The sequence below is a fragment of the Podarcis cretensis genome (genome assembly GCF_951804945.1).
Source record: "Podarcis cretensis genome assembly, chromosome: 1".
In the NCBI taxonomy this organism is placed as follows: Eukaryota; Metazoa; Chordata; class Lepidosauria; order Squamata; family Lacertidae; genus Podarcis; species Podarcis cretensis.
In genome coordinates, this window is record NC_137170.1 from 12620829 (window position 1) to 12647568 (window position 26740).

The 26740-nt window shown below is 43.4% G+C and overlaps 1 protein-coding gene across 2 annotated transcripts in view; it reads left to right on the forward strand.

The window, feature by feature from the left end:
• The first annotated feature begins 715 nt into the window (after positions 1–715).
• JAG2 (jagged canonical Notch ligand 2) overlaps positions 716–26740 on the forward strand; it is an 87288-nt gene continuing 61263 nt past the window's right edge. Inside the window, exons 1-2 of one of the 2 annotated variants that reach the window (XM_079984585.1) lie at positions 716–1067; positions 1922–2242. In XM_079984585.1, coding sequence (XP_079840711.1) covers positions 987–1067; positions 1922–2242 — 402 coding nt within the window. In that variant the 5' untranslated portion in view covers positions 716–986. The remainder of the gene's footprint in view (positions 1068–1921; positions 2243–26740) is intronic. The other variant, XM_079984586.1, reaches the window with a different exon arrangement.

The window sequence follows — 26740 nt, forward strand, 5'->3', positions numbered from 1 at the left end:
CTTGAATAAAATATTGGGGTGGGCGCATAATTGATCACAAGACGTGGCTCAAACATGCCATTTGAATGGCAATGCCCATCAACTTTAGGGGCCCGGCCCAGCCTGCTCAAATACTAGAGTGAACCAAGGGACCACGGCACCTTGTTAGGTATAAAGAAGCTTAGGATCGCGTTGCGCGCGCCACGCAACCATCAGCGCGAAAGGCTCCACCTGCACGCGCGGGAAATGAGAAAAAAAAGAGGGCAGCCCCTTTCCCTTCTTGCTCCCTAGTTCGCGGGCGGCGGCGCGAGCCGACGTGCCCGGCGCAAGAAGGCACACGCCCGATCCGCACCCCCGTGCAGCCGCGCACGTGCTGGGTCGGGCCCGGCCCACGCGCAACAAGTGGCTTGCGCAACAGCCCGCCGCGGGGCGGACGGCGAGCGGCAGGTCGGCGGCTGCGGCGCCTCCGACGGCTCGCTGGGAAGCGCGCACGCTCCGGCGTCCCCGCCTTGGCCCGGCCTTGCCGCTCGCTCGCTCGCTCGCTCGCCCAGCCCTTTCGGGAGCCGCGTGGCCACACCCGCCCGCCGCCGCCGCCTCCTCCTCCTCCCCGGCCCTTCCCCCTCATGAATATGAAGGCCGTGGCGGCGCCGTCTAATGGGCAATGAAGCTGTCACTCCGGCACCTACTTGTTGGCTGTTCGCGCAGCAGAGGCGCACAGAGGAGCGAGCGCAGTGGCGAGGCTGAGCTGCCGGCGGACCCGCGCTTCCCTCTGGCTGCCGCTGCGGCTGCAGGAGCGCGCCAGGCGCCCGCCAGGATCTGCCCTGCCTCGTCCGTCAGCCCGGGGCTTTGGCGATAAGGAGCGGCGGCGATCTGCAGGCTCCGGCCGGAGCTCTCCACCTTGCGCGCGGCGCCCGCCCTGCTGCCCTTCCCGCCGCCGATGCTCCGAGCAGCGGCCGGTCGATGGATTGTCTTCCCTGATCGACGGCGTTCAGCTCGGGGTAGCAGGCATGCTGGATTCTGGCAGGCGGCACTGGGTTCTGCTCGCGGCGGCGCTTAGGCTGTGGCTGCTCCTAACTTTATGGGTGCAGGTAAAACAACGCGCTCTCTGTTTTTTGCGGAGGGGGGTTTGCTGTCTTGCAAATAAAAGGGAACAACGGGAAAGGGATAGGGGAGCGGAGAGGACCTTTATCGCAGTGCGCGCCTTACCTTTCTTCTTCAGCCGCCTGTGCTGCAGCGGGGATTGCCTTTTGGATAATATTTCCCCCCTAAGAGTGTGGCTATCTGGAGCGCACCCTTTTTGCGAAACTTAAGCCCGATCTCGCTTAAGGGGAAGAGAGAGAGGAGAGCGTGGCTTCTGCTGCAGATCTCAGCCAGCCTCCCTTTCCAAACGCGTCGCTTCCAAGCCGGCGTGTTTGCTTTGGAAGAGCGCAGGCAAAGTTGCCGTGTGCAATGTTTGCATGGAGAATTTCGCTCCTCTTCTCTCTCTCCTCCAATTATGATTTATAATCCATTTATCTGCCCACCCGCGGAACGCTTTCCTTTTTTTTTTTTATAACAGAAAACAAAACCGGTTTGCATGGTCTCCCTTACGACTGTATGAATCCCAAACCATTTTATTTGGGAGTTGCTTATTTCAGTTGCAAATGGGAACATTCTGCAGTTCCCTTGCACGGCTTGTGAATATTTTCCCTCTCTCTATTGCCACAGCTAGCCGGAATTGCGGCACCGTGTCCCCGCACCCCCACCCAAATAGCTCTCGATCTCATCTTTTAATAGCACCGTCTAGTTGTAATAGTTTTTTGGAAGGCTTGCTTTGCCGTAGGAAACTCCGGAGTGGCTGCTGCCTTGTAAATCTCCGCGCACTTTTTCTTCCCAAGACACTGTAGTAATGAGGTTGTATGTGTCTGTCACCCCCCCTTCCTTCCCTCTCCCTTATTTTTAGGTGTCCCAGTCCACGGGCTATTTCGAGCTGCAGATTAACTCGGTGAAGAATGTAAACGGAGAATTGTTGAATGGGGAGTGTTGTGATGGCATGAAAAAGCCCCAGAACCTGGACTGCGCGCGGGACGAGTGCGACACTTACGTGAAAGTCTGCTTAAAGGAGTATCAAGCCAAAATCACGACCACTGGAGCATGCAGCTACGGCTCCGGATCTACTCCTGTTCTCGGTGGAAATACTTTTTATCTCAACAACCGCAATTTTCATCAGGGGAAAAGTCACGACATGGGCAGGATTGCTATCCCTTTCCAGTTTGCGTGGCCGGTAGGTCAACTTTCCTTTTAAAAAAAATATATATGTATAAAAATGTGTGCGCGTGTTTGGAGATTTGCTCATCATTAAGCAATAGGCATAAGTGGTTTTGTGCACGGTATATAGGCTATGCGCTGAATGGTGTTTGGTGGGGGGGGGGGCGGAGAATTATTTGAATGACCTTCCCTTTGTGGCTAGCTGCAGTTCTGTAACTTGAGGTGCTTTTCCTTCCGCCCTCTGTGGTTTTATGCGAAGTGCAGGCAGGGACTGGCACAACTTGAATCGCGGTTCATTGCTTGGAAAATGCGAGGCGTTTTATTCTAACTGACAGACGAGAGGCGCGCACTGATCGTTTTCTTTCCGCTTCTCCCCCGGAAAGGAGAAACGAGGAGCGGTTGTTTGTTTCCTGGGGGGTGGGGGTGGGAGAGAGCAGCCCCGATGCCGCTAGGCTTACATTATGGATTTGCAGAGCAGCGACAGACAGTAGCAGACAAGTGACTTGCACCGCGCGGATCTGCAAGGATGTGGCAGCTGTTGGTGCAAATGGATGGTTATTTACTGCGAGCGGGGGAATCGGGCAGTGGAGATTTTTTTTTTTTCAGGGAGCCCCAGGTGTTGGGGATAATGAACTCCTAGCAGCGTGTTGCATGGAAAGTGGGGAGGGGGGGGGGCGATTTTGCCTAATAAAAAAAACCTGGGAAAGGGCACACCCAGAGGCATCTCCTCATAGGGGCGTGCCTGCTCCTCATAGGAGCAACTGCGAGCGGCGGGGAGGAGGAAGTGCGTTGCGTGACAGCCTCCTCCCCGCGCTTTGCAAGATCCAGGTGTGAGCGGCCGAGGCTGTTTAGGGGGGGGGGTACTGTAGATGCGAAGGTGCTGCTGGCTTGCACGAGCTTTGATCCATACCCTTGGGTGTTTGGGGGCACAAGGCGCTGCTTGATTATTTTTGTTTTCTTAAAAAAAAAGGGGGGGGTGGAAATGCTGTAAGCAATTCCCGCCCGCTGTCGTCCCCCCCAAATGGGGCGTGTATTTGCAAAATAAAAATAAAATGAAACGGTACCATCTCCAGCAGGGGGCGCGTGCGGCTAGCCTTGCGCTCGTGCCGTTTAATTGCATAGAATACATGCATATATAAAATGCACAACACCATCCCGCTCTCGGTGCAATGCCTAGAGTACATAGGGCGGGTGTGTGTGTGTGTGTAGAAGTGTGCCGGCAGGGCGTGGAAAGAGGCGGCGGCGGCGGTTTCGCAGTGCAAAGCAGCTGCGCTTTAGCCGCGGGCTACGGGGAAGCGCGGGGCGCGCGTGCTGCTGCTCGCTTAGGGCGCGAGCGGCTTGGCTCCTGGGACCAGACCTGGCGGGGAGGGCGGGGGCGGGGCGGGAAGGGCTCGCCCGCCTGGCGCGCGCCTCGGCAGCGACCGTTGGAGCGGGGAGGGCGCGAGAGGGAACCGCCAGCCTCTCTCCCTCCTCCCTCCCAGGCTCTGGGTTCAAGTAGTGCGCGTTGTCGCAGTAGGGCGCACTTCTCTGAGGGAGGAATTCTGTGGAGAGAGCAAGGCACCTCTTCTCAACTTTTCAAAATGCATCCCTCCATGCCCAGAGTTTAAACTTTTGCCCATGAAAACCACATGCAACTGCCCCTGCCTTCTGATTTTATTTTTTTTAATAGGAGTAACCAGAGAGGCGCGTGCCTAGTGAGGTAGTCATGGCACAGTGTGGTGGCCTACAAATGTATACTTGGGGTGAACCTGTTGACACTGACACGCTACTGACTGACTTAGGGATGTTAATCTCGATGGGTTATTTGTACGCAAGCCCCGTGTCTCTGAGCAAGTGCAGAGTGACTTGTGTCCGATACAAAACGACGCTTTCCTCAGACGTTGGGTGGCAGGTGGAGGATGCAACCTGAGAATTTGTCTGAGGCCACAGGTGTCTTTTTTATGAATCTTAAGCCTGGATTGAATCTGCTTCTAAGTTTATCCATATGCATACAGCGGGGGGGGGGGGGAGAGAGGAAAAAAAAACCCAATTCCTTCCTGTCTTAGGATGACAGAAAACATCCTTAACTCCAACAGCTGCTATTATTGCCACGATGTGTGATTAAGAGAGGTTATTCTGATCCGGTGAACTTTGGCGTTTTGGAATTACCAGAGTTTTGGAGGTAGAAGTTTGGCATACTTCATTTTGTGTTTATAAAATTGTGTCCCCTTTTTGATCTCGACCTGGTCTAAATGGGCAGACCATGTGAAAGCTCATGAGGGTTTGGGTCTGGTCAATACCACATATACACAACCTTGGGTTCCATGATTGAAGGAAAGTGGGGCTAAAATATAAGTAAACGTTCATGTGTTGTAGCCTTATGAGGCTTTGCCCTCGGGTGGGAAAAATATTGCGCCCGGGGTGATTATTGAAGCCTGGGGTGATTTCAGACAGGATTTGGGTATCCTGTCCCTTCAGTGTGACTCAGAGTTTTACTATGTCTTCCCAAAAAAATGCGCACATCAAGTACACAGCAACTGTATGGGTTTTTTAATTGCCATTTTCAGCCTCTCAACAGCTGTGTGATAGTCCATTTCTCATCAGCTGGTGTGCACATGTGTCAGTCAAAGAGACCTATGGAAATACTGGTAGTCATGTAGTTTGGTCTTCTCTTGCTGTGTCCACAGGATGACATCGCAACTCCACAATAGCAGGTAATAGAACAAGGTGTGTCCTGTGTGCTATGAAAAGGAGTTGTCTAAAACACGTTGGTTGATCTTTAGAAGAGCTTTGGAATGGATGCCTCTGGACTCTTATAGTACATAACTGTTAGCAGTAAGCCCAGCTGCCAAAGACAGACTGGTAGATGGTTTTGTATATATTGGAACACATCTTTTTCATGCTTCTAGATAGAAGTATGTTCTGTTACTTAGAGAATTTGCTTTGCAGACTCTGGGGTGGGAGTTAGGCAACTAAGTGTTGTGGAAGAAACTTGATGGCAAGCTGTGTTTGTTCTAATAGTTCTAATTTCTGTTTTAATGGTTAAACTATTTTAATGGGCATATTATATGTTTTAATGATGGATGTTTTATAGGTTTGATGAAGTTGTTTTACTGTGTATCTTGTACATGCTCATTATTATGCATCTTAATTATGGGCGGATGTATTTTTGTGAGTGGCTTTATAGTTTACTTTGCTGTTGGCTTTTTTATGTTTGCGAACCACCTCTGTATTTCTTCTTGAAAAGAAAGATGGTATATAAATTCCAATAGTAATGCTGTTTGTTAGGGGCCAGGCTCTGAGCTTAGAAATCTGAAGAAAGGATTGTGTATTGAGTCGTTTCAGCGCTAACAAGTACAGACCATGCCACCTTCTGTATTCAGCAGAGTGTATGTAGTAACTTGCTCAGTCTTGTGGCAATCCTCTGGACAAACATGCCAGTGGGGCTGATTGAGAGCAGCGCATCCAATATCCGTCTCATACCCAAATATTTGTTGCTGGTATTCATTTTATGGATTGCTAGTCTGATTGCCATAGTCATTCTCTTTAAAGGATACCTGGTTGAATAAGACTTGTGGCTGGCCTTCATATTCTGTCGAATACAGTTGTGTGAATGTGATGAAAACCTGTTAGGTTGCCTGCTACATTAGTAGAATTGCCAAATACACTGTGTGCCATACATGCCCTTATGAATTTTAAGAAGCTGTAGTTCGGTCTAGAGACTGAACGTGTACCCCTCATGCCTCTCATGGGGGAGTTCATGTAGCCAGGGGTGGGGGAAGCAAATAATCCCACCGATAAAGCTTCTTATTCCCCACTCGGCAAAGTCCCATCATGTTGTAAGACAGGCATAGCTTAAGAATTTCTGAGACCATCTTCCTAAGTCTCAGCTCCACCTATCCACACTGTTTATAAGCAATAAACAGGAAGATAGCCATACCTCTACAGCTCTACTATGGAATACCTTTGCACTGCAGTTAGTTTCTGCACCTTCTAAAGAAATATCCCAGAACCTAAGCATACCTGTTGTCTTGCTGATATTCTGTACGTATTAACTGTGTTTGTGCCTTAGAATGCACCATTGCTCTCCTGTAATAGCCCATTGAAGATTAAGCCCAGTAGTGGGCAACAACTGATCCAAGTCAGAAATCTCTGAATGGCCTCAGTGGAAGCCTAAGGCACCCTGGGAAATAGACAGAATAGCCTTTTTGTAGAGCAAGTGATTTGCATTCTCTTGCACCTGCACACTTTTATTATGTAGGTGCCACAGGATGTCATGCTCATCGGGGCTAGGATGAATTTAGCATTGAAAGAGAAGTGTGTTGTTTAGAAGTGTTGTGTCTTTGTAGATATATGTACCTGAATATTTCAAAGTGGTGAAAACAAGTCTTGTTTGTCTGTTCTTAACTTTGCTCCTCCTCTGTGTTTTTGAGGACTTCAACAGAACTATAACTTTTACTGAGACCTCTGGGTATAGGGTAGTATATAAATTCAATAAATAATAATAAGAGTGCCCTAATTCATGATCTCTAACAGCCCCCACCCTGAGTCCTCTTTTGCAAGGTGATTCAGGTGAGGAGAGGTGCTGGCTCATGTTGCTTCTGTTTCAGCCCCACTGAAATGGAAACAAGCCCAGTTTCTCCTCTTCCCAAATTTTCTGATCTGCACAGAGGTAATGGGGTGTGCTTTCACCTCTTGCAGTGCTTTCCAGTAGGCACTAAATGGCATGGATTTCTCTTCTGTCAAGGCTTGGACTGCACCACAAGCCTCATCATCTTCTGCAATGCTGGTATGAAAAGGAAATACCTTTCCCTAGTGCTGTTGAATTCCTGGAGAACTTGCAGGAGGGGATAGCCACTGTTAAGCAGTTTAGGGGTTCCTTAGAGCACTAAACGCAACTGGTTATTGTATTTCCATGCTTGTATCTTACGTTTGTTTATATTAACATTTAGCCATTAAGGTTACGTTTGTCCCTTGGTCTGTGTTGACTGTGACTACAGCTATTGCAGATAAATGAGTATAGAACAGGCAGCTTCTCAGATACCAGAGTCCCAATCTCTTTGGACTAGTCTGGAAAAATTGGTGTATTATTGCAGCTACTGTACTTCTTGTATGATTTCTGAGTTTTGTTCCCTTTCTTCTTTGTAATTCAATAAGAAATATTGAAACTGCCTTTGGGTCTTCTGTTTCCTTGTGCATAATGTTGCAGAAACACTTATTCCTAAACATTTGATGTATACCTTCTACCCTTTGATCTTACCCCTATTTGATTTCAAAGAGACGAGTGCTACATTTATGGTTGTAGGTCTAGTTCTAGTCAACAGAGTGGGATAGAACAGCATTTAATTCTTGCATGGTGCAGCCAGCTACAGAAAATTCCCTTTCTTCAGCTTGGATAGAGCCTACCCTCTGCTCTGATACTAAAACTATGGCAGTTAATCTAAAGTACATGTGTGTTTTTATTTTAATCCTGGCTTGTAAATCACCACTTGCCTGGTCACCTGTGGAAAGTATAGTGCATTCAACCAGGCATATTGCTTGCCAGTTCTTTTCCTTCACCTGTCCTCCAGGCTGTTGGTATGCTACAAAATAATTTACATGGGTATAAGTTGGCAAGACGTCGTTATATTTGTAGGTGAGTAACTCAGTAGACTTACTAATAGGCTTCTATTATGTCTGAAAGGTGTTTGCAATGTTTGGGGCTGTCATTCCATGCAAATTTACTTAAGGATAAGTTCCCAAGTGACACTTCCTTCAGAGATAATACATCAGGGTCAGGCTCCCAAGTTATGCATCTAGAACAGTTAACTCTCAGCTCTTCAGATCGTGTTGTACTTAGAACTTCTACCAGCCCTACCAGCCAGTAGTCAGTGATGATGGCAGATGCAGTCCTGGCTCCTTGCAATTCATTTCTGTTTTACAGCCCTGCACAATCCGGTGCTGTTAGCACCTTGGCTGCCTTGCTGTACAGCTTTAACTTTAGATAATTTATGTGTAAGTTTAAAAGCACATGTCCCAATACTGATCCTTGGGGGACCTAACGTCTTACTTCACTTAAGTTGCAATCCTAAAAAATCCCATGGATTCAGCGGAACTTATAAGTAAGCATTCTTTATGTTGCACTGTCGGTGATGGTGTGCTCTTTTTCTGTTGTCATAAATCCAAAGCCTTTAGCTGTTGAAACATCTTGATCTCTTTAGAAGTGCTTAGACTGCTACCTTGGGGAACATTTTGTAGAAATCTGGTAGAGTGAGTCAGGTGTGGTTTGTATATGCAGCTGTCCTTTCATTACCGCTCTTCCATACTCCTTGCCCTAAACTTCGTTTAAAGTTTTCTTGCTTGAAAAGCTTTAACTTTAATTGACACTTTATTAGCTACTATACAAACACTGCGGACAAACTGTTAGATAAGCAAATGACTAAAACCGGCTCTTAGAACACCACACGGTTGGTTTACTATGGTTTAAATGTAGTTTAAATGTGACTTGATCTAAAATCAAAGCTTTAGTTGCTTTTTAGTTTCTTGGCTTTCATAAACTTTTCAAGTGAAGTTAATGGTCCTGCAAATGGCTTATAGTTTGAAAGCCATCTACATGGCTTCTGGTTTCATAGTTGGCACAGAACTTTACTGAATGGCTACAATGCAGTCTCCTTTTATGTTAGTTCCATACTTGGCAGGCAAAGAGTTTTCTGGGAATTTCTGGACCTCAATTGCTAGGGAATGCATTTTTTAAAAAAATGCTGTCAAGATCTTCACAAATTATACTAGAATAAAAGTTGCTATAGCAACCAGTAAATGACATGCTGCCTGATACCAGCACTTAATTAGGGTTGTTTATCCTTTACTTTGTGTAATTTGGCTTTTAACATCCTTTCTTCCCTATTGAGAGGAACCTCTTAATCTTAAGGGCATGTTGTATTTGGTATTACCTGCATTTGAGTTGATGTCCATAATTCAGGTGGTCTGATATATCACTAATAATTTGAATTACCCCTATCATTAGGTACCCTTTTTGCAAGGGATACATCCCGCATTTGTATTGTTTTCAAGGACAAGTAAAGGGTTGCTCAAGAGAACCCTTGGAGCACTTGGCTTTTACTACTGTAAAATTCCAGGGCTTACTCTTGTAAAGGTCAGAAACGATCTTGTTGTCTTGTTCCATTTAACAGGTTTCTTCAAGCCTGCACATTCCTCTTAGATCATCCATACAATAGAACACATCCTCTGACTCAGGTTAACGTGATGCTAACAGAGTGCAGGAAAGATGAAGGGGCACAAAGCCAGAGGTGCCTAAGGGGCAAGGGATAAGTTTTAACAAAGCCACATGACTCAAGCCAGCAGCATCATGAGCTGCAAAGGGAGCTGGAGGTAGCATTTTACAAGTTGTCAGGCAGTTTGACATGAGAGAGGATGGTGGGGTGAAAAGGGGAACCTTTTCCATTGTGCAAAATGAAGCAGACCGATATTGTGTGTACTACTATAAACAGCTTCACTGGTATTGTTTACAGCAATATTAATTATCGCTATCTTTCCTGATAAAATCTTAAGATTGGATTTACTGTCTTTTATGGCTTTTACTTAACCTCTTTTTGGCCCTCCATTCATGATTGCCTTGTACATTCATTCTGATGAGTAATAACTCTTTTGACAAGTCTTTCCAGATGCATTGGGACGCGGGTGGCGCTGTGGGTAATACCTCAGCGCCTAGGACTTGCCGATCGTCAGGTCGGCGGTTCGAATCCCTGCGGCGGGGTGCGCTCCCGTTGCTCGGTCCCAGCGCCTGCCAGCCTAGCAGTTCGAAAGCACCCCCGGGTGCAAGTAGATAAATAGGGACCGCTTACTAGCGGGAAGGTAAACGGCGTTTCTGTGTGCTGCGCTGGCTCGCCAGATGCAGCTTGTCACGCTGGCCACGTGACCCGGAAGTGTCTTCGGACAGCGCTGGCCCCTGGCCTCTTAAGCGAGATGGGCGCGCAACCCCAGAGTCGGACACGACTGGCCCGTATGGGCAGGGGTACCTTTACCTTACCTCCAGATGCATTGCATTACAGTTAATAGAAATGGGCCATAGAATAGTTTGAGTCTGCACAGCCAGGCCCTAGGTTCCTTCACCTCTCTTGGCTCATTTAGACAAGTGGGCACCTATCAATCACATGATATCACAATGACGACAGGTCACCCAAATTAACATTTTTCCTTAGTGGGTATGATAGAGCCATGCCTGCAAAGGAAGATCCTTTGCATTGCCAGCTTCGGTTCAACATTAAGTGTGGGCAGGTGGACATGGTTTGGGGAAACTACTATGGGCCAGATTGGGACCTGTGCTAGGTCTAATTTGGCTCACAGGCACTGCTATACAGTATAGTATTCATTCTTCTTTTTCTTCCCTTTTTTATTCCTAATGTATTTTCTTCTGGCTGTTACTACCAGTTGGAGGGTGTCTGAGCTGTGAACCTTATTTCTATTTACTTATCTGATGACAAAATCTTCTGATTGCATACTGACTACTGTTTCAAATCTTCTATAAGCCATTGCCCTCTTTTTCTAGCTGTTACAATCTCTCCCCCCCCCTGAAAATTCAAATAGGTGGTGGGGCAGCATTATTCCCTCACCAAATACCCTGTCCCGGATGTGCTTTGGTTGGGTCTCTACTAGTCTGTGAGAAACTTTATGTTCAGAGTCCTTTGACTGCTAGATTTCTCAGTCTTCAAGCTTGTCTAATGTGTCTCGACTACATGGAAACCAAATGTCAAGTTTCTATGCACTTTTGCAGTTCTCTTAAATGAAAGTTGATGGTTGCTTTTCAACTTCAGCACTGCAAAATATTCCATTTGAAATCAAGGGGGAAACAGATAATAGAGCTTTTTAGCCCCCAATTTTAAACTGTTTTAATGCAGCTCTTTGAAAAGACCTTAAATTAAGAAGATAAACATTTGTATTCTGTTCATCACAAAGAGTAGATTTCACCAGCAGAACTGAGTCCTTTTTAAGACTTTAATTTCACATTTGTGGATTCTTCACAGCTTATAGATTCCTAAAAAGTGCATAGAAATTGAAAATATCTGGAGGCTTTAACTTACCTTGTGTGATCACATGTTCATTATCATTTATGTTTAGAACCATCAGAATGAAGATAATGAATTTCAGTGAAGAGAAAGAGCATGAATGCTCCATGTTGCTAACTCTTCCATGACTCATCTCCAAAGATCACTTAATAAGAGATAACCTTTGCACATGGATAGGGCTTGGTTTGAGAGAACCACAGGTCTATGAGAATATGACACACATGGTCTATAAATACGACTTTTACAAGTCATATCCACGTAGTAAAATTCTTGTTGCAGCTTGGAGTAATTGAGGATCCACTGGAGTTGTGTGAATCTGAACACAGAACTCTTTCAGTAAGAGCTCATGTTTAAGTAACAGATTTGCATGTTTTCCCTGGGTGGATGTGGTGGTGATGGTTGTTTATGTAAGCATCTAAATTTATTTAGCTGCCTGGTGGCTTCTTTTCAAAATAGGAACACGTTCTCTCCTTCCAGTAATAAGTAGGGATACCGGTAATTGAGCTTTTCCTAAGTTTTCATTTTCATTGCAGCAGTCAACTCCTCATTGTAACGTGGCAATTGGATATTATATTGTAGTTCTAGAAATTGGAAAATTGACTCTTCTGCATAGGAATGAAAGATGGGGGTACAAAGGAAGGGATTAAATAAATTGCAGTTCTCAACATGGGCGCTAGTGACATCCTTTTAAGTATGGTGTTTATGCTTCTGTCCTCTTGCTGAACTTAGATAGTGGCTTCCAGTATCACAGAAGTTACTTCATTTCCTCCCTGAAGTTTCCCATTTGTTTCTAGATTTCAAGTAGGAGTCTTCTGATGCGTCTTCATTGAAGGACACGTGTAGGGGAGATTTAACCCTCATCCTTGTACTGCTCTCAGGTTTTTGAAAAATGTAGTAACTTTTAAAAGCATACACCAATAAGCTGAATTATGTCAAAAGAGTATGAAGACATTTGCAACACCTTACTAAGATACTTCATAGGATCCAGGTAGGATTGTGTACGTGCAGGAAATCAACACGTTAAAATAAAGAGGTACTGGTAATGATGAAAGAAGGAGCAAGGGTCGGTGGTCACGATGATGAGCATTTGAGACATTAGTACATAAGCAAGGTGAAGTGTGGAAAGGCACATTAAGATACTAAATTATAATGAAAAGAATCTGAGTAAATCAGCATAAGTTGTATAAAGAATAAAGGAAAGTATGGCTGCTTTATTGAAAGATACGCATTGGGGACCCTAAAAGGACCCTAAAAAGCTCAGCATCAAGGACCCTAAAAGCTCAGCATAATTATCATCCAGCCTCTACTTAAAGACCTCCAATGAAAGAGAGTCCACCGCCTCTATTGGGAAGCTGTTCCATTGTCAAACAGCTCTTACCGTTGGAAAGTTCTTCCTGATGTTTAGTTGGAATATCCTTTCTTGTAAATTGAATCCATTAGTTTGAGTCCTTTCCTCCAGAACAAGAGAAAACAAGCTTGTTTCATCTTCCATGTGACAGCCCTTTAGATATTTGAAGATGGCTGTCATATCAGTCTCCTCTTCTCCAGACTAAACTTACTCAATTCCCTCAACTGTTCCTTGGTTTCCAGACCCTTGATCATTTTGGTTTCCCTCCTCTGCACATGTTTCAGCTTGTCAGTATCCTCCTTAAATTGTGGTGCCCAGAACTGAACACAGTATTCCAGGTCTGTCCAAGGCAGAATAGAGCAGTACTATGCCTTCCCTTGATTGTAACAGTAGACTTCTGTTGATGCAGCCTAGAATAGCATTAGCTTTTTTTGCTGCTGCAATTGCACTGTTGACTCATGTTCAGCTTGAGGCCTACTCAGACCTCTAGATCCTTTTCACATGTACTACAGGCAAGCAAGGTGTCCTCCATCTTACATTTCTGCAGCTAGTTCTTCCCACCAGACTTTGCTTAATCTATCACCCAGCATCTCATTACAAGTATTAAACATGCACCTTAATAGACTATATACTATGTGCAAGCACAGTTTAATCATTCCTCTCTGATTGTGTGAAAGGAGGAACAAAACAGGGGGAGCAGTCAGGCAGTGTGTGCAGCACTATTCATCCCAAGGTTCACCACTTGTCATTTTATGCAAATGTGCCCATTTCCTGTAAATGGAGATCTGCTAGGAAGTCAATGCCCCCCTTCCTGCATAAACTCAAGAACATAATAACATGGGAATGTGTGGCATTATGCTTGTATGCTGAATTAATGATGGACACTTCCTGTTGAGTTCGGGTAGCAAAAAAAAAAGGGGGGGGAGAGAGCACCAGTATGCTTTACCTTTTTACAAGTTACTGTTTACCATCAGTTTTGTTCTCGAAGAGTCTAGACTCTGGTGGGTGAACATATTTGCATTTTTAGATCTCCTTCTTTGCTCTATATACACTGGGTTTCTGATATGTGCCACCCCACCTGTGTTTTTACTGACCATACCCTATTTGGATATTTCTGGCTTCATTATTTGCCTTGCCATAGATTTCCCTATAATATATCTTTAAAAAAAGTTGTCTGATATCCGCACTCCTGTAAGATCAAAGGTGTGCTTTATGGCCAGTGTTTGGATTTCTAACTGCTTTTCTTTGTAAAGTTTAGTGAATACAGAAGTACACTATCTACATGTGAATACAAAGCAGGTTCAGTTGGAATTTCTGACTTCAACTTTGTGCTACTGTAAATGAAATAGATAAGGGAGCTGGGCATGTTTAGCCTGGAGAAGAGGAGGTTAAGGGGTGATATGATAGCCATGTTCAAATATATAAAAGGATGTCACATAGAGGAGGGAGAAAGGTTGTTTTCTGCTGCTCCAGAGAAGCGGACACGGAGCAATGGTTCCAAACTACAAGAAAGAAGATTCCACCTAAACATTAGGAAGAACTTCCTGACAGTAAGAGCTGTTCGACAGTGGAATTTACTGCCAAGGAGTGTGGTGGAGTCTCCTTCTTTGGAGGTCTTTAAGCAGAGGCTTGACAACCATATGTCAGGAGTGCTCTGATGGTGTTTCCTGCTTGGCAGGGGGTTGGACTCGATGGCCCTTGTGGTCTCTTCCAACTCTATGATTCTATGATTTCTATGATTCTAAACTGCACCATATAAATATGTGTTAAATCCATGCAACTGTTTGAGTTGTTCTGCATTATATAATGTTTATGTAGTGCCACCTTATGGCATTATACTATCCCGGGGGGTTACAGTCTAAAAATAGATGCAACAGAGAGAAACAGAGGCAGGGGTAAACAGTAGAGAGAACTAATAGTGCATATATATTTGTAGGGTAGGCACCTACAAATATAATAGACATGTGTGTTCATACACTAACAGAGCATTGGTGACTTGTCAAAGGCCACCTGTTGAGTTGATGACAAAGACAAGGGGTGGTATTTAACAAACGTTTTACTATTCAAATTAAAGGACCTCACTTAATCATGTTTTATGATTAATTCAGTGGATTAATTTCAGTGGATCTTTTCTGAACAAAACTTAAGCAGCATTCAATTAAAATTTTGTCTTTGGATTGCCAATGCACCAATATTGCAATGCCATTATACAAATTTATGGTGTGGCTCTATTTGGAGTACTGTATGCAGTTCTGGTAGTCTCACCTTGAAAAGGATATTGTAGAGTTGGGAAAGGTTCAGAAATATGAAAGGGCAACTAAAGTGATCAAGGGAATCGAGCGACTCCGTTATGAAGAAAGGTTGCAGTGCTTGGGACTTTTTAGTTTAGAGAAAAAGCAAGTATGAGGCAACATAATAGAAGTTTATAAAATTATGCCTTACATGGAGAAAGTGAAGAGAGAGAGAAAAAAAAGTCTCCCTTTCTCACAACACTAAAATTCATGGATATCCAGTGAAGTTCAATGTTAGAAGATATGAGATATGTAAAAGAAAGTGCTTCATGCAGCATTTAGTCAAACTATGGTACTCCCCCAGGAAGCAGTGATGATTTAAATGCGTTGGGAATTTAAGGTGGGTTAAATTGATGAAAATAACACACACTTTCACTTTCTAGATTTTGGAAATGCAGCTGGAGAAACTTCCTGAGACCTGTCTTGCTATCAGAGTAGATAGTACAGAGTTAGATGGACCAAAGGTGTGCTACAGTACAAGACAGCATCATGTAGGCGGAAGAAATTGGAGGACTAGGGTCAGATTATGCAAAATGATCTGAAGATGTGTGAAGAGTGATATGCAATAGACTTCCAATTTGTGTGCATTAAACTTGCACAATTGCAACTTTATGTGCTTGGTGGCTGGCCAGATGACATCTCACACATTAAACACATGTAGGGCAGAGAGCTTAAAAGCTCTTTCCATGATGGGTTTTCCCGCCTTGCTTGGTAGGCATGGCCTGCTCAGTGTGTCGGCTACAGAAAGATAGGGATGGTCACGTGAGGGCGGTTCCAGGGTTCTGAGTAGACATGGTTCGGGGTTTATGCTCAGTGCCCCAGAATGTAATGCCTGCACAAGTTGTGAGTCTACTGTACTCAAGTTTGGAAAATGATTCTAGTATTTAGAATAGCAGAACACAAAACAAGACAGGATCCAATTAGAATGGGCACCAAAATAGTGGATGAAGTTAAAATTGAAGTTCTAAGCAGCACATGTTATGGCAAGTAATCCTGGACTCATAATTTGTTTGCAAATTAACAAGTTACTAGAGACAGTTTTCTAGTAGAAAGCTCATTGAGCACTTTTGTCTTTGCATTGCGCATTACTGTAACAGACGCTTCGGGTAGAAATAATTAATTGGAATACTATTACGTGAATCTAATGGCCACTCATATTTAGAATGTTGTTTGCTTTCTTCTTCTCAATGATTAGAACTGTTGTTGATATACTCTCTTCATTAGATGTACAGAGGCCAATTAAGTATCAAAGTATCTGTGTATGGGTAGGATTATAAACTTCACTGGCTTATGAAAGAGGTCCCCCCCCCCCCGAGTTTTTAATGTACATCATGCAATAAAACTCGCCTTCCACACTTTGATTTATTCTCTCGACTTGCTTATTATATAGACCATGGAGAAAACATTACCAGCAGGCCTCCTGGATTACAGTGTCTTGTTTTAGTAAATATCTGCCTTAAATATTCATAGTCTCTGCTATGAAACTTTGAACCTGTAGCCTTGTTTTGGTTGCTAACTTGGAACTTTAATTGTTTGAAAGATGTTCACCCTGTTTTCTGCTGTTGGTTGTATTTTGGAGCTGTTCTAAGACCATGAAGTATGCTTTGAGGCTTTCACTAATTCTTAGCTAGCTGAAATCTATAGGGGTCCGCAGAGTCTGACTTACTATCCTCTCTCCCCATAGTTTTGCATTGTCCTGGAACTTGGCAGGTAGTAGTTCTGGTTGCAGGTATTGCTCTGACTGCATGTGTGACATATTTTAGTATCCAATTTGAATGTTTGCCATCAATATCCAAGTTGGGAATCTACTGTGTCTAACTGAATAGCTCTTATTGAGTCATGGATCATGTGAATGTGGTTGGATTCTGGTCAGCTGCTTGCAGTTAACCCCATAAACCACAGTATATGTGGATAGTACACTTGTATATGAAGAGATATCACTCACTCAATGAGCTGCTGTGGCGAAGAGGTTGCTGCACTGCCACTTAACAGTTCATTAACAGTCATATTTCCATGAAATATTCACTGCATTGTTGCTACTACCCATGCCTAAAACTTATCCTGGGGTTTGTGTATGCACATGTATAATAAATAGTGAAATGGAATATGAATTCGTATAAAGGAATGTGCTTTGAAGGGTTTGTTGGTGCCTGTTAGTATGATTCATCATTAAAATTCTGTAACCTTTTTACTGACCTACTAGCTGCTAGGTATAGGTGCTGGCAATAACCTGACCTCATTCAAACATCACTTGGAAAACTATGTTTTAAATGTGAATGTACAGTGTGTTCATGCACACTGCTGAAATTATGGAAGCTTCACTCAACTGCTACTGGGGAACGAGCTATAATCCAGTTTAGCATTTTGTCTGAATCTCCAAACAAACCCATCATTGGCCAAAGTCTCATATTGGCTTTCCACAAAATAAATCACAAGCCTGGGTTTGGACACAACACTAAACCATACCAGGGCTTGTTTCCAGCCAGGGTCGGGAATGAGTGAAGCACCGGCAATTTTGTACTTTCTGCATGTATGCTGCATGTTCATACTTAAATGACAGTTTAATTGTAACCCTGTGTGAACTAGACCTGTCTTTTTGAGCCTTTGGCTCAGTGAATAAAACTGTTAATACTAAATCTTTTAACTGGAAAGATCATGTTGGAGGACTGATAACTAAATTATAAACTTAGGCTTGCTTCATGGGGAGGTTGCTAAGAAACTGATGAATAGTCTCTAGAGTAACCAGTTATGTGTTGTCTGGCCAGAGGCATGAGCTTGCTCTCTGAAGACTTTAGCTCTCTTGCTGGCTCATAGCTTGCTTCATATCTAAGCACGCGCCTAGCTTTGCATGTTTTAAGTAGCTTTACATATCTTTCTGAAATAGGAACCTCTGTTCCTTAATACTGATTCTGGAGCCTTAGCATTTAATGTTCAGCACTGTTTTTTTTCCCATAACATAACTTGCAAAATCTAAGAAAAGATCTTGCGTTAAGAGCTAGAAATTGAGATGCTAAATTTAAATTTTTTAAATTTCTGCCGATGCAGAAACTACAGAACTGAAATAGTTTCTTTTTTTCCAGTAATGCTCAGTGTTCAATCCTGCACATGCCACTTTCCTGCTGGAAATGATACTTCTGATAGTTTTGGAAAAAGAGACTTTCAGCTGGAAAATGAGATGGAGAACAGTCCTCCCTCCTCTTGCACCATAGTCTTGATCTGTGAGTGGGGGCTGCTCTGATCCATCACTGGGAGGCCCTGTAGAGGAAAATAAATGGGGAATCCAGAGTATGTTCAGGCATGCTATTAAAATGACATTTAGTGGCTCTGCATATTGAAGAATCCCACTGATTTCAGTGGAGCTTATCAAAGTGAGCTTTAGTGTCTGTCCAACTGAACCATGACTTCCGCAGACCAGTTAGGTAGAGTATATGGTTAAAAGGGAGCCAAGTCTTTGCCCTGCAGATTGATAACACTCTTGTCCATCTGAGCCCAGCCTGTGAAAAGCAGACTGTGAGGAGAGAAACTACTGCATGCATGCATACTGGTGTTTTTCTGCAGCAAACAAATGGGAGACACACATCTGCTGTGGGACATAGCTGTGTACATGTAATTTGGCTTGCTGTGGGAAGTGCAAAGTTGCCTTAATCTTCATCTCTTGTAATTTATTCCCTGTGATCTAGAAATATGTACATTCAGCCCCCCTTACCTCTTCTAAATTATTGTGAGATTCTTCCTGGCTTTACGTCATCCTGCCACATACCAAGAAACTACTGACTTCAATTGTCCCATCTGCTTGCTTATCCATTGATTCCCATCCCCTCAGTTAACATCATCTTTTGTCCTTTCTGTTTAGAGCAGGCTCCCTCAACCTCGGCCCTCCAGATGTTTGAGATTACAATTCCCATTATCCCTTACCATTGGTCCTTCTTGCTAGGGATCATAGGAGTTGTAGGCCAAAAACATCTGGAGGGCCAAGGTTGAGGAAGCCTGGTTACCTTATTGGTCCGAATATAAGCCACACCTTTAAAATTGGAGGGGGGGAATACCCAAATATAAGGCACTCCCTTCCTCGCTGCTCCTGGCTACATACTAGGAGGGGGGGAGCCATACGGCATTGCCAACGGCCTTTCCCCATCCTCGCTCTCTTCCCAGCCTTGGGGGAGAGGATGGGGCACTACGCGTGGGGTGGGGTGCCACTTTGCCACGCTCCTGGCGCTGTTTGCCCTGCGCTCCTGGCTGCATACTGTAAGGTTGCGAATATAAGCCACACTTTAACTTTTCATGGTTGGAATTTGGGGGGAAAGTGTGGCTTATATTCAGGCCAATATGGTACATGGAGCCATGCAAGGCACACTGGTCCATCATACAGGGCCAGCCCAAGTTAACTGTTACTTTAATCACTGTAAATTTGGTGTTTTAACACTTCCATATGCACACCCATTATATAGCAATACTACCAGTTGTTGTTGCTGTTTAGTCGTTTAGTCGTGTCCGGCTCTTCTTCACCCCATGGACCAGAGCACGCCAGACACTCCTGTCTTCCACTGCCTTCCACAGCTTGGTCAAACTCATGTTAGTAGCTTCGAGAACACTGTCCAACCATCTCATCCTCTGTCATCCCCTTCTTGTGCCCTCAGTCTTTCAATACCAATTGTAGTTACCCCATTAGAATTGTTTGGAGTTTTCCGTAGTTCACTTGGCGCTTCCTGCAGTGGAGTGGGAATGGAAGGAACTGAGAAACAAAAATCTTATATGACATTAAAATGTGAAAAAAATGTGAAGTGAACATTTGTACCTTCAAAGGTATTGTAGAAGTGAGACAAGAATAGCAGGCATTGGCAGACTAGACTGGAATCCAACCTGCATTCCAGTTCTTTACACTAAGTGAATCCTGATTGAAATGAGCTCTATTGAAATAGAGTAAGTGTGCTTAGGAGTCCACCTTAAATGTGAATTACCAGGAATGGAACATTTTCAAATTCCTACGAGCCGTCAACAAATTTAGGGACTATTGAGACATGTTTTAGAGCCTAAATTTATTTATTTGTTCTAGGAGTAAAATGTTGACACTTGCAGTTTGCCAGTATTTTAATTCTTTTGTACATGCATGCATGTGGTATTTCAGTTCTGTGTTCTGAATGAAGATGTAACTAAGTTAGAACAGCTTATGGTAACGGTAAATGGCATGCGTGTAACTCAATATTCTGGATAGTTCTGCAACTTACATTGGCAGTAACAGATGGCTTCCTTTTTTAAGGTCCCCTAGTTGGAGGCATTAGATTGAAATGATCTTGCAGAATTGTAGAACAAGATTTGTTAGATACAGAAACAGTAGATCTCTATTGTTTCATCCCCTGTCCTGCTGTGCTGCTACTGAAGAACTATCAAATGTTCTGTGCTTCTGTGAATATATTACTGTTTGAGTGACATGTGGCATTATTTCAGTCCTGCAAAGCATTACAGTATATTAAAACGAGTGAATGAAGCCTGGCACTGAACTTTTGTCCATAGTAAAGTAGCTAGGAATGGGGGAGAAATTTTATTGAGTTCACACGTCCATCCTTCAAAATTCACATCTCTGAATTTTGCAATATGATTACCCAGCCAACTAATTGTGTACAAAAATGTATGTACTATGGTGCAGTGTAGATAAAACAATATACAGTAAAAGATAATATACAGAAATGTATTGTATTGGGGAAACTGAATACAAGTGTGTAGATTAGGCAAAATTAGCACTAAAATGCTGGTTAATTTTCACGATGAACACATTTTAAATCTTGAACTTATGTGAAAATGAGCTGAATTTAAGATTGGAAAAATGAAAAACAAATCAACAGTCCCTAAATGTAATGAGTAGCTTAAATATAGTTCTAGACCACACATGCCAAGTCCTTTAAAAAAATTCATTCGTCTCCAGGCATGATGATACTTTGCTGTCTTAGAGATAACCCATCTCAAGCCTGGAATGAACATTTGCTTTGGGAGACGCACTGTGTGTATATGAATGCCCTGTCCCAGCTGCACACAAGGTCTTCTGGGCATATCTAGTCTTGGTGATAATGCCTTTTCCACCCTAAGGTTCTTCCATGAGGAACACTGTGGGGAAGGCTAGCATTTTGTCAGTGAGGAACCAACTATTCCAATAACACATTCTGGATATGGTCTTAGTCAGACCTAGCAATTGAGACTATAACACTGCTTATTCGCTGTATATATTGATAAACTGATAGTACCTTTTGATCTCCAGAAGTCTCTGCAGGGAAGCATGGAACTGTATATTGGAATATGTGTTTTCTTCTCCATTCTCTTCTTTCCCCAATAACTCTGTAGTCAAGGGAACCCTGGGTTTTGTCAGCATAAATTGCTTTCACATTTTGTAATTGCAGTCAGTATAATAACACGGCCTGCTGCTGCATAGCTCACCAACACACATCACACACACACACCAGTGAAGGTGAGGAAAAGAGAAGTGGTGGATGTCAGCAGTGGCAAAGCAGAACTGGGGTGTAGCTGTTGGAAAGTTGGCAGGGAGGTCAGTGAGCTGTTATTACACTGTAGTTTGCAGTGCCACCTGTCAGCAGACATGTGAACTACATGGTGATGACACCCTTAACAATTTTATTATATGTAGTAGGGGACTATTCTCCCCAGACAAGACACTGCTTGCTGAATTGTCCACCCAATCAAGAAAGCTTCCCAGCTTCTCCCTTCTCTTCTGTAGACCCATTTTCATCTTCATTCCCATATCCATGCCGCCTTCTCCCCCACCTCCTTTTTTTGAAACTCTTCTTACATGTAGACCAGAATTGTGATTCCAGAATTGGCCTCCACAGTCACTTATGGACTCATTGTTAAAACCGTGTTTATGGAAGACAATCTTACTTGGCTACAAGTGATTGCCAAAGAAGAAGACACGTAAACCATCAACATCCTACATATTCTTCCTCTCACACATTGTAACTCCTCACCACCCTTTTACCTTTTGCTGAATTATGAAGCTAGTATCCTCTCCTACTCTACAGCCCTCCTGCTTCAGCAGTTAATAGTCAGAGCAACCCTGGAATTGTCCATTTAAGCTCTCCACCTTGCATACCAGGCTCTGGGAAGCATAGGCTCTGGGAGGCTCCATCAGGAGACCTTCCCAGAACCTGGTAAGCAAGCCTGAGAGCTCAAAAGCTCTTTCTGTGGGGGGAAACTTGGTGCATACAGAGCTTTTAATTTGTGCGATGTCAGCTGGCCAGCCACCAAGAGTGTGTAAAGCTGTGATCACACAAGTTAAATGTGCACATGCTGCAAGTCTGCTGTATGTGGGCGCTAGCTTGTTAATAATAACCTGTGTTTTAAATGACTGAATTGAATCTGGAGCTTCATATTGAAGACAATACATGCTAACAGTAGTAAAATAATATTTGGGGGAACTGAGAGGGAAAGGGGCTGGCAGCTGTAAAGGTTTGAGTAGAGCAAGCAGAGGGGAACATTGAGAGGAAAATGTGGTTTAAAACAAGGTTTGAGTACAGCAAGAAGGGAGTTTAGAGTTTGTTGTGCTAGCTTTTTGGAGTTGGCTTCTGTATTGTACCTATCTCTGCTATTGCTCCTTGCAACTTTCTTTTAAAGCACCCCTCAGTGTTCCTCTCTTTCCAGCCTATTCAAACCCTTCTTGTTGTTTTAAACCACCATTTCTCTCCTCTGTGTTCATCCCTTCTTGCTCTCATGTCACATTCACTACTACTGTGCAACTTTCCTTCTCTTTTGCGCACCTTCCCCATCCTGACTTCATGCAAATGCAGGCTTGTGATGTGGCACTACAAAGATTCCAGCGAGGGCTGTGCAGTGATGGACAGAGATAGACAAGCTAGAATGGAAATCATTCAAGGGAGAGGGGAGGCCAATTAAAAGTGGACATCTTTTGCTTCAGTGTCTGTGTCTTCCTTTCTGTAGCCTGATGGAATACTGTAGCTTGTTTTTAAATTGCCTTACTCACCAGCATATCAGATTACTTGTATTGAGGTTCTGATGACAATATGTAAACTTAAAGGATTTTGTTTAATTGCTTTTGTTTACTGTAAACACATTGTAAAAATTGTCAGTGCTATATAAGCCATTTCAGGCTAAATGAATGACCACTGGTTCTATATCATCTGAATAGCTGACCCACTGTTTTTTTGTCGCGATTCTTTGCAAAGATAGGAGTGCATGAGATATGAGCATGCAATGTGATTGGCGTTTCTGTTTGGAAACATTGGGAAGAAGATTGTGTGTGGGCTTGTGTGCGCACACACACAAATAGTTCATTTGATTAACTAATGGTTTTGTTATTTAAGGCATTAGCATTTCTAAGTGGTGTACATAAAATACAGGGGGTAAAAGAAAAAATAATAATCTAAAAAAAGCAGATATTGCCTTAAAATGCTTCCTGGAAAGGGAAGTGTTTGTCAAGTGCCTGAAGTTAAGGAAGAAGGGTACCTATCTAATCTCAGCCGGGAGAGCTTTCCCTAAACTTGGGCCCCACAACACTAGATGTATGGCTTCTGGCAATTAGGAATCACACATCTGAGCCAAGGGTGACTACCAACAGAGACTCCCACTAAGATCTCAGTTGATCAGGCAAGAATATAAGGGAACATGTGGTCTTTATGATATCATGGACCCAAGTTGTTTAGGGCCTAGTAACATATGGGCAGCTAGTGCAAGCTTTTATTCACCACAGTTATGTGCTGGCAGTAATCTATCCCCATCAACTGTCTTTTACCAGCTGCAACAGCTGAACCAGGTGCAAGGATCCAGATGCAAGGGTATCCAGACATATAGAACACATTGTAATAATTCAGTCTTGAGATTACTAGTGCGTGAATCATCATGGCCTGACCAAGAATGGCCATAGCTTGTAAAAGGTGCTGCTAGCCCTGGAGCATGGTTCCAGGAGCACTCCCAAAGTATGAAACTGTTACTTCAGAGGGTTATTAAACCCTATCAAGGATGAGCAAAATTCCTGGACGTGGGACACACACATCCTGGGGCCTCCACCTTCTCAAGCTTCAGACTCAGTTTATTAGTCCTCATCCATTCCACAACTGCACCCAGACATCATTCTATCTAGGCCATGCCCAGTCTCTTCTGACTCAGATGTTTTGAAGAAATTAGCTGTATATTGCCCATGTTAACCTCAAGCAGCAGGGGTTGGTGGAGATGCTGACCAAGGTTTCAGATATTTTAAAAAACCTATTCTACTTTGCATAATATATACAAGTGGTATAATTCTTCTTTTCTTGATGGACACACAGCAAGGTAACCTGAACTGAACTTGATTCTGTATTTGAGGCATCTGAGAGTTCTTCTGTCCATACACAGATTCCTAATGGTGTCATGTGATGAGGATGCAAATTACCTTGAATGCAGGAATGCATATGACACCCCTTTAGTATCAAGAGCACAAACAATCCCAAATGAGTATTAAAAGACCCATATCACTGTCTAATTCTGAAGACTGTTGTGTGTAAAATATTCATACTGCACATGTTGGATGAATAAAACCTTGTTTTTAAAGTGTTTAATTCCAAAGGAGAAAATACTTTATATGGTTTATTTCCCCCAGTGTTTTCCAATTTTTCCAGATTTTCTAATGGGGAAAAATGAATTTTTTTCCAATCCTTCACATTTCTTGTGAAGAGCTGAAAACTATTGTGTTGCACTTTCTTCTTCAAAAGTGGGTCTACTTTATTAACAGGAAAAGAGTTGGTCGTCCTCCACTCCCCTCACATGTTTTACTACACAGGAATCAGTTTGTCAAACTGGTTTCCTACTGTGGGTCTGGGAGGTGAGAGTGATGCTAGTGATAATCTCTGGCCAAGATTTAATAAAGTCTGAAATGGGGGGGGGGAGCCCCACTTCTGAAACCTTGATATAAATTGCTTTCCTTTCCTGACCAGTACAGAATTTATCGGGGTTCAGTTTGTCTCTAAGGTTCTCTACACACTTCAGAGTGCAAAACCTGTACATTCAGGACAATTTCTCCTTCATTCTTCAACTTACATGTGTGTACTGTAATGAGCCGCACATGAGCAGCAGCATTGGGTAGCCTCTTCATTGGTTTACTGGCGAGAGGCTTCAGATGTCACCCACCCTAAACTGTGTTTCCTCCCTTCTCTGATAACTGAGAGACTCACTGCTTGTGTGCAAACATGAATTAAACCAGCAGTATCAATTAATCACTCTTCCATCACCAGTATCTTGCTCAGTTGAACAGAGATGATTCATTCCCAAAAACAAAATGTTAATCTTTGACGATGCATTTATCCATTTATCATAGGAATATCTTTCAAAATATGTTCATTGTAATTTCTGACTCGGGACATACTAACTTACACAAACTTTAAAATCATGAATACTAATAACCTGGTAGTCTGTTTTGTGGTGTTACATCTTAGCAAAGAGAAATGGCTCTGCTGTGGACACACACGTGTTTCAGGCCAGAGGTTAAGTTTCTAGCTCAATATCTCTCTGGAATATTTGTTGGGAGCCATTCAGATGGACCACATGGACTTGTGCAGTTAGGCATTTTGACACACACACAATCTAACACACAAGGCATTATTAAACCTGGCCAGTTTTGTGTTCTATTAACTGGAGTACATGTGGGAGAATAAAAACTTTTGCAATCAGAGCCGTAGCTAGGTGATGTTGTGCCCCTGGCAGAACCGTTCAAATTGCGACCTCCCTAGCCATGGACAAATTAGCTCTTTTTATGCCTTTCTTCCAAATCCCCACCCCACCCATTCAATTCACCCTCTATTTAAAACCTTTTCTCATGAGGCAATAATGGATATTTTACTTGACATTATGGACAGATTTTTGCCAATTTTGTGCCCCCGCCTGTGCCCCTGGCGGGCACCCTCCTCACCACCCCCTAGCTACAGCCCTGTTTGCAGTAGACAATGCAAAGCTTGTGTATTCAGGTTGGTAGCTGGAAGCATGTAGAATACGCTGCAAGTCAATAAATTCCTGGCCTAACATGGTGCTATATATGTCAACTACATATTTATTTACACCGTTCATGGCATGCCATTCTATCCATTTGAGACACTCATTGTGGCTTGCAGTCCTAATTATAAAACCGTATTTGCATTAAAGTGACTGCTTCAGGCTCAGGTTAATGGGGCCGCATCCTGTGGATCCAGACGATGGTGCAATCAGTTTTTCCTGTTTAGGTGTTTGTGGACAAGACCTGAGGAAGTAGTCAGCCCTGATCAGATAGGCCGGCATGTTGTGATGCCAGTGTCGCTTACCTGGAAGATATGAACAGCATTCACATATAAAACAGCTCTAATGACAAGTTAATAAGGTTGAGCAACTAGATGTGCCATTCTTACTTTTCCGGTAGCGTATAGTCCTTGTACTCCTTCGTGTTGCTAGCAGTTACCTAACAAAACAAGTATAAAAATGGCAGTTCTGATAATAGATATACAAACCCCTCACCTTGGTTTAATGGTCAGTGTTGTGTGTTGTGAATATTTTTGTGAGTTTCTTGCAGGAGGCTGAGCTGATACAGACGCTATGCCTGGTATGACTTGGGGGGGGGGGAAGAGAGGAATTGGTCTCATGAGTGCTCTATGGTTCCCCTTCTATGAAATTAGAAACCACAACCAGCAATTCCACATACCCCGCCCCAATATTAATGCTTACTTCATGGCTCCCATGTTGTGCTACTCAGGAGCAGGGATTTTTAGAGTGAGTCCAGGCCTGTGGTAACACAACTGACCTTTTAATCCACTTGACTGATTCTGAAATGATTGGCTTGCTTTCATAATAATACGCTTACAAAATGAGGTACGAGA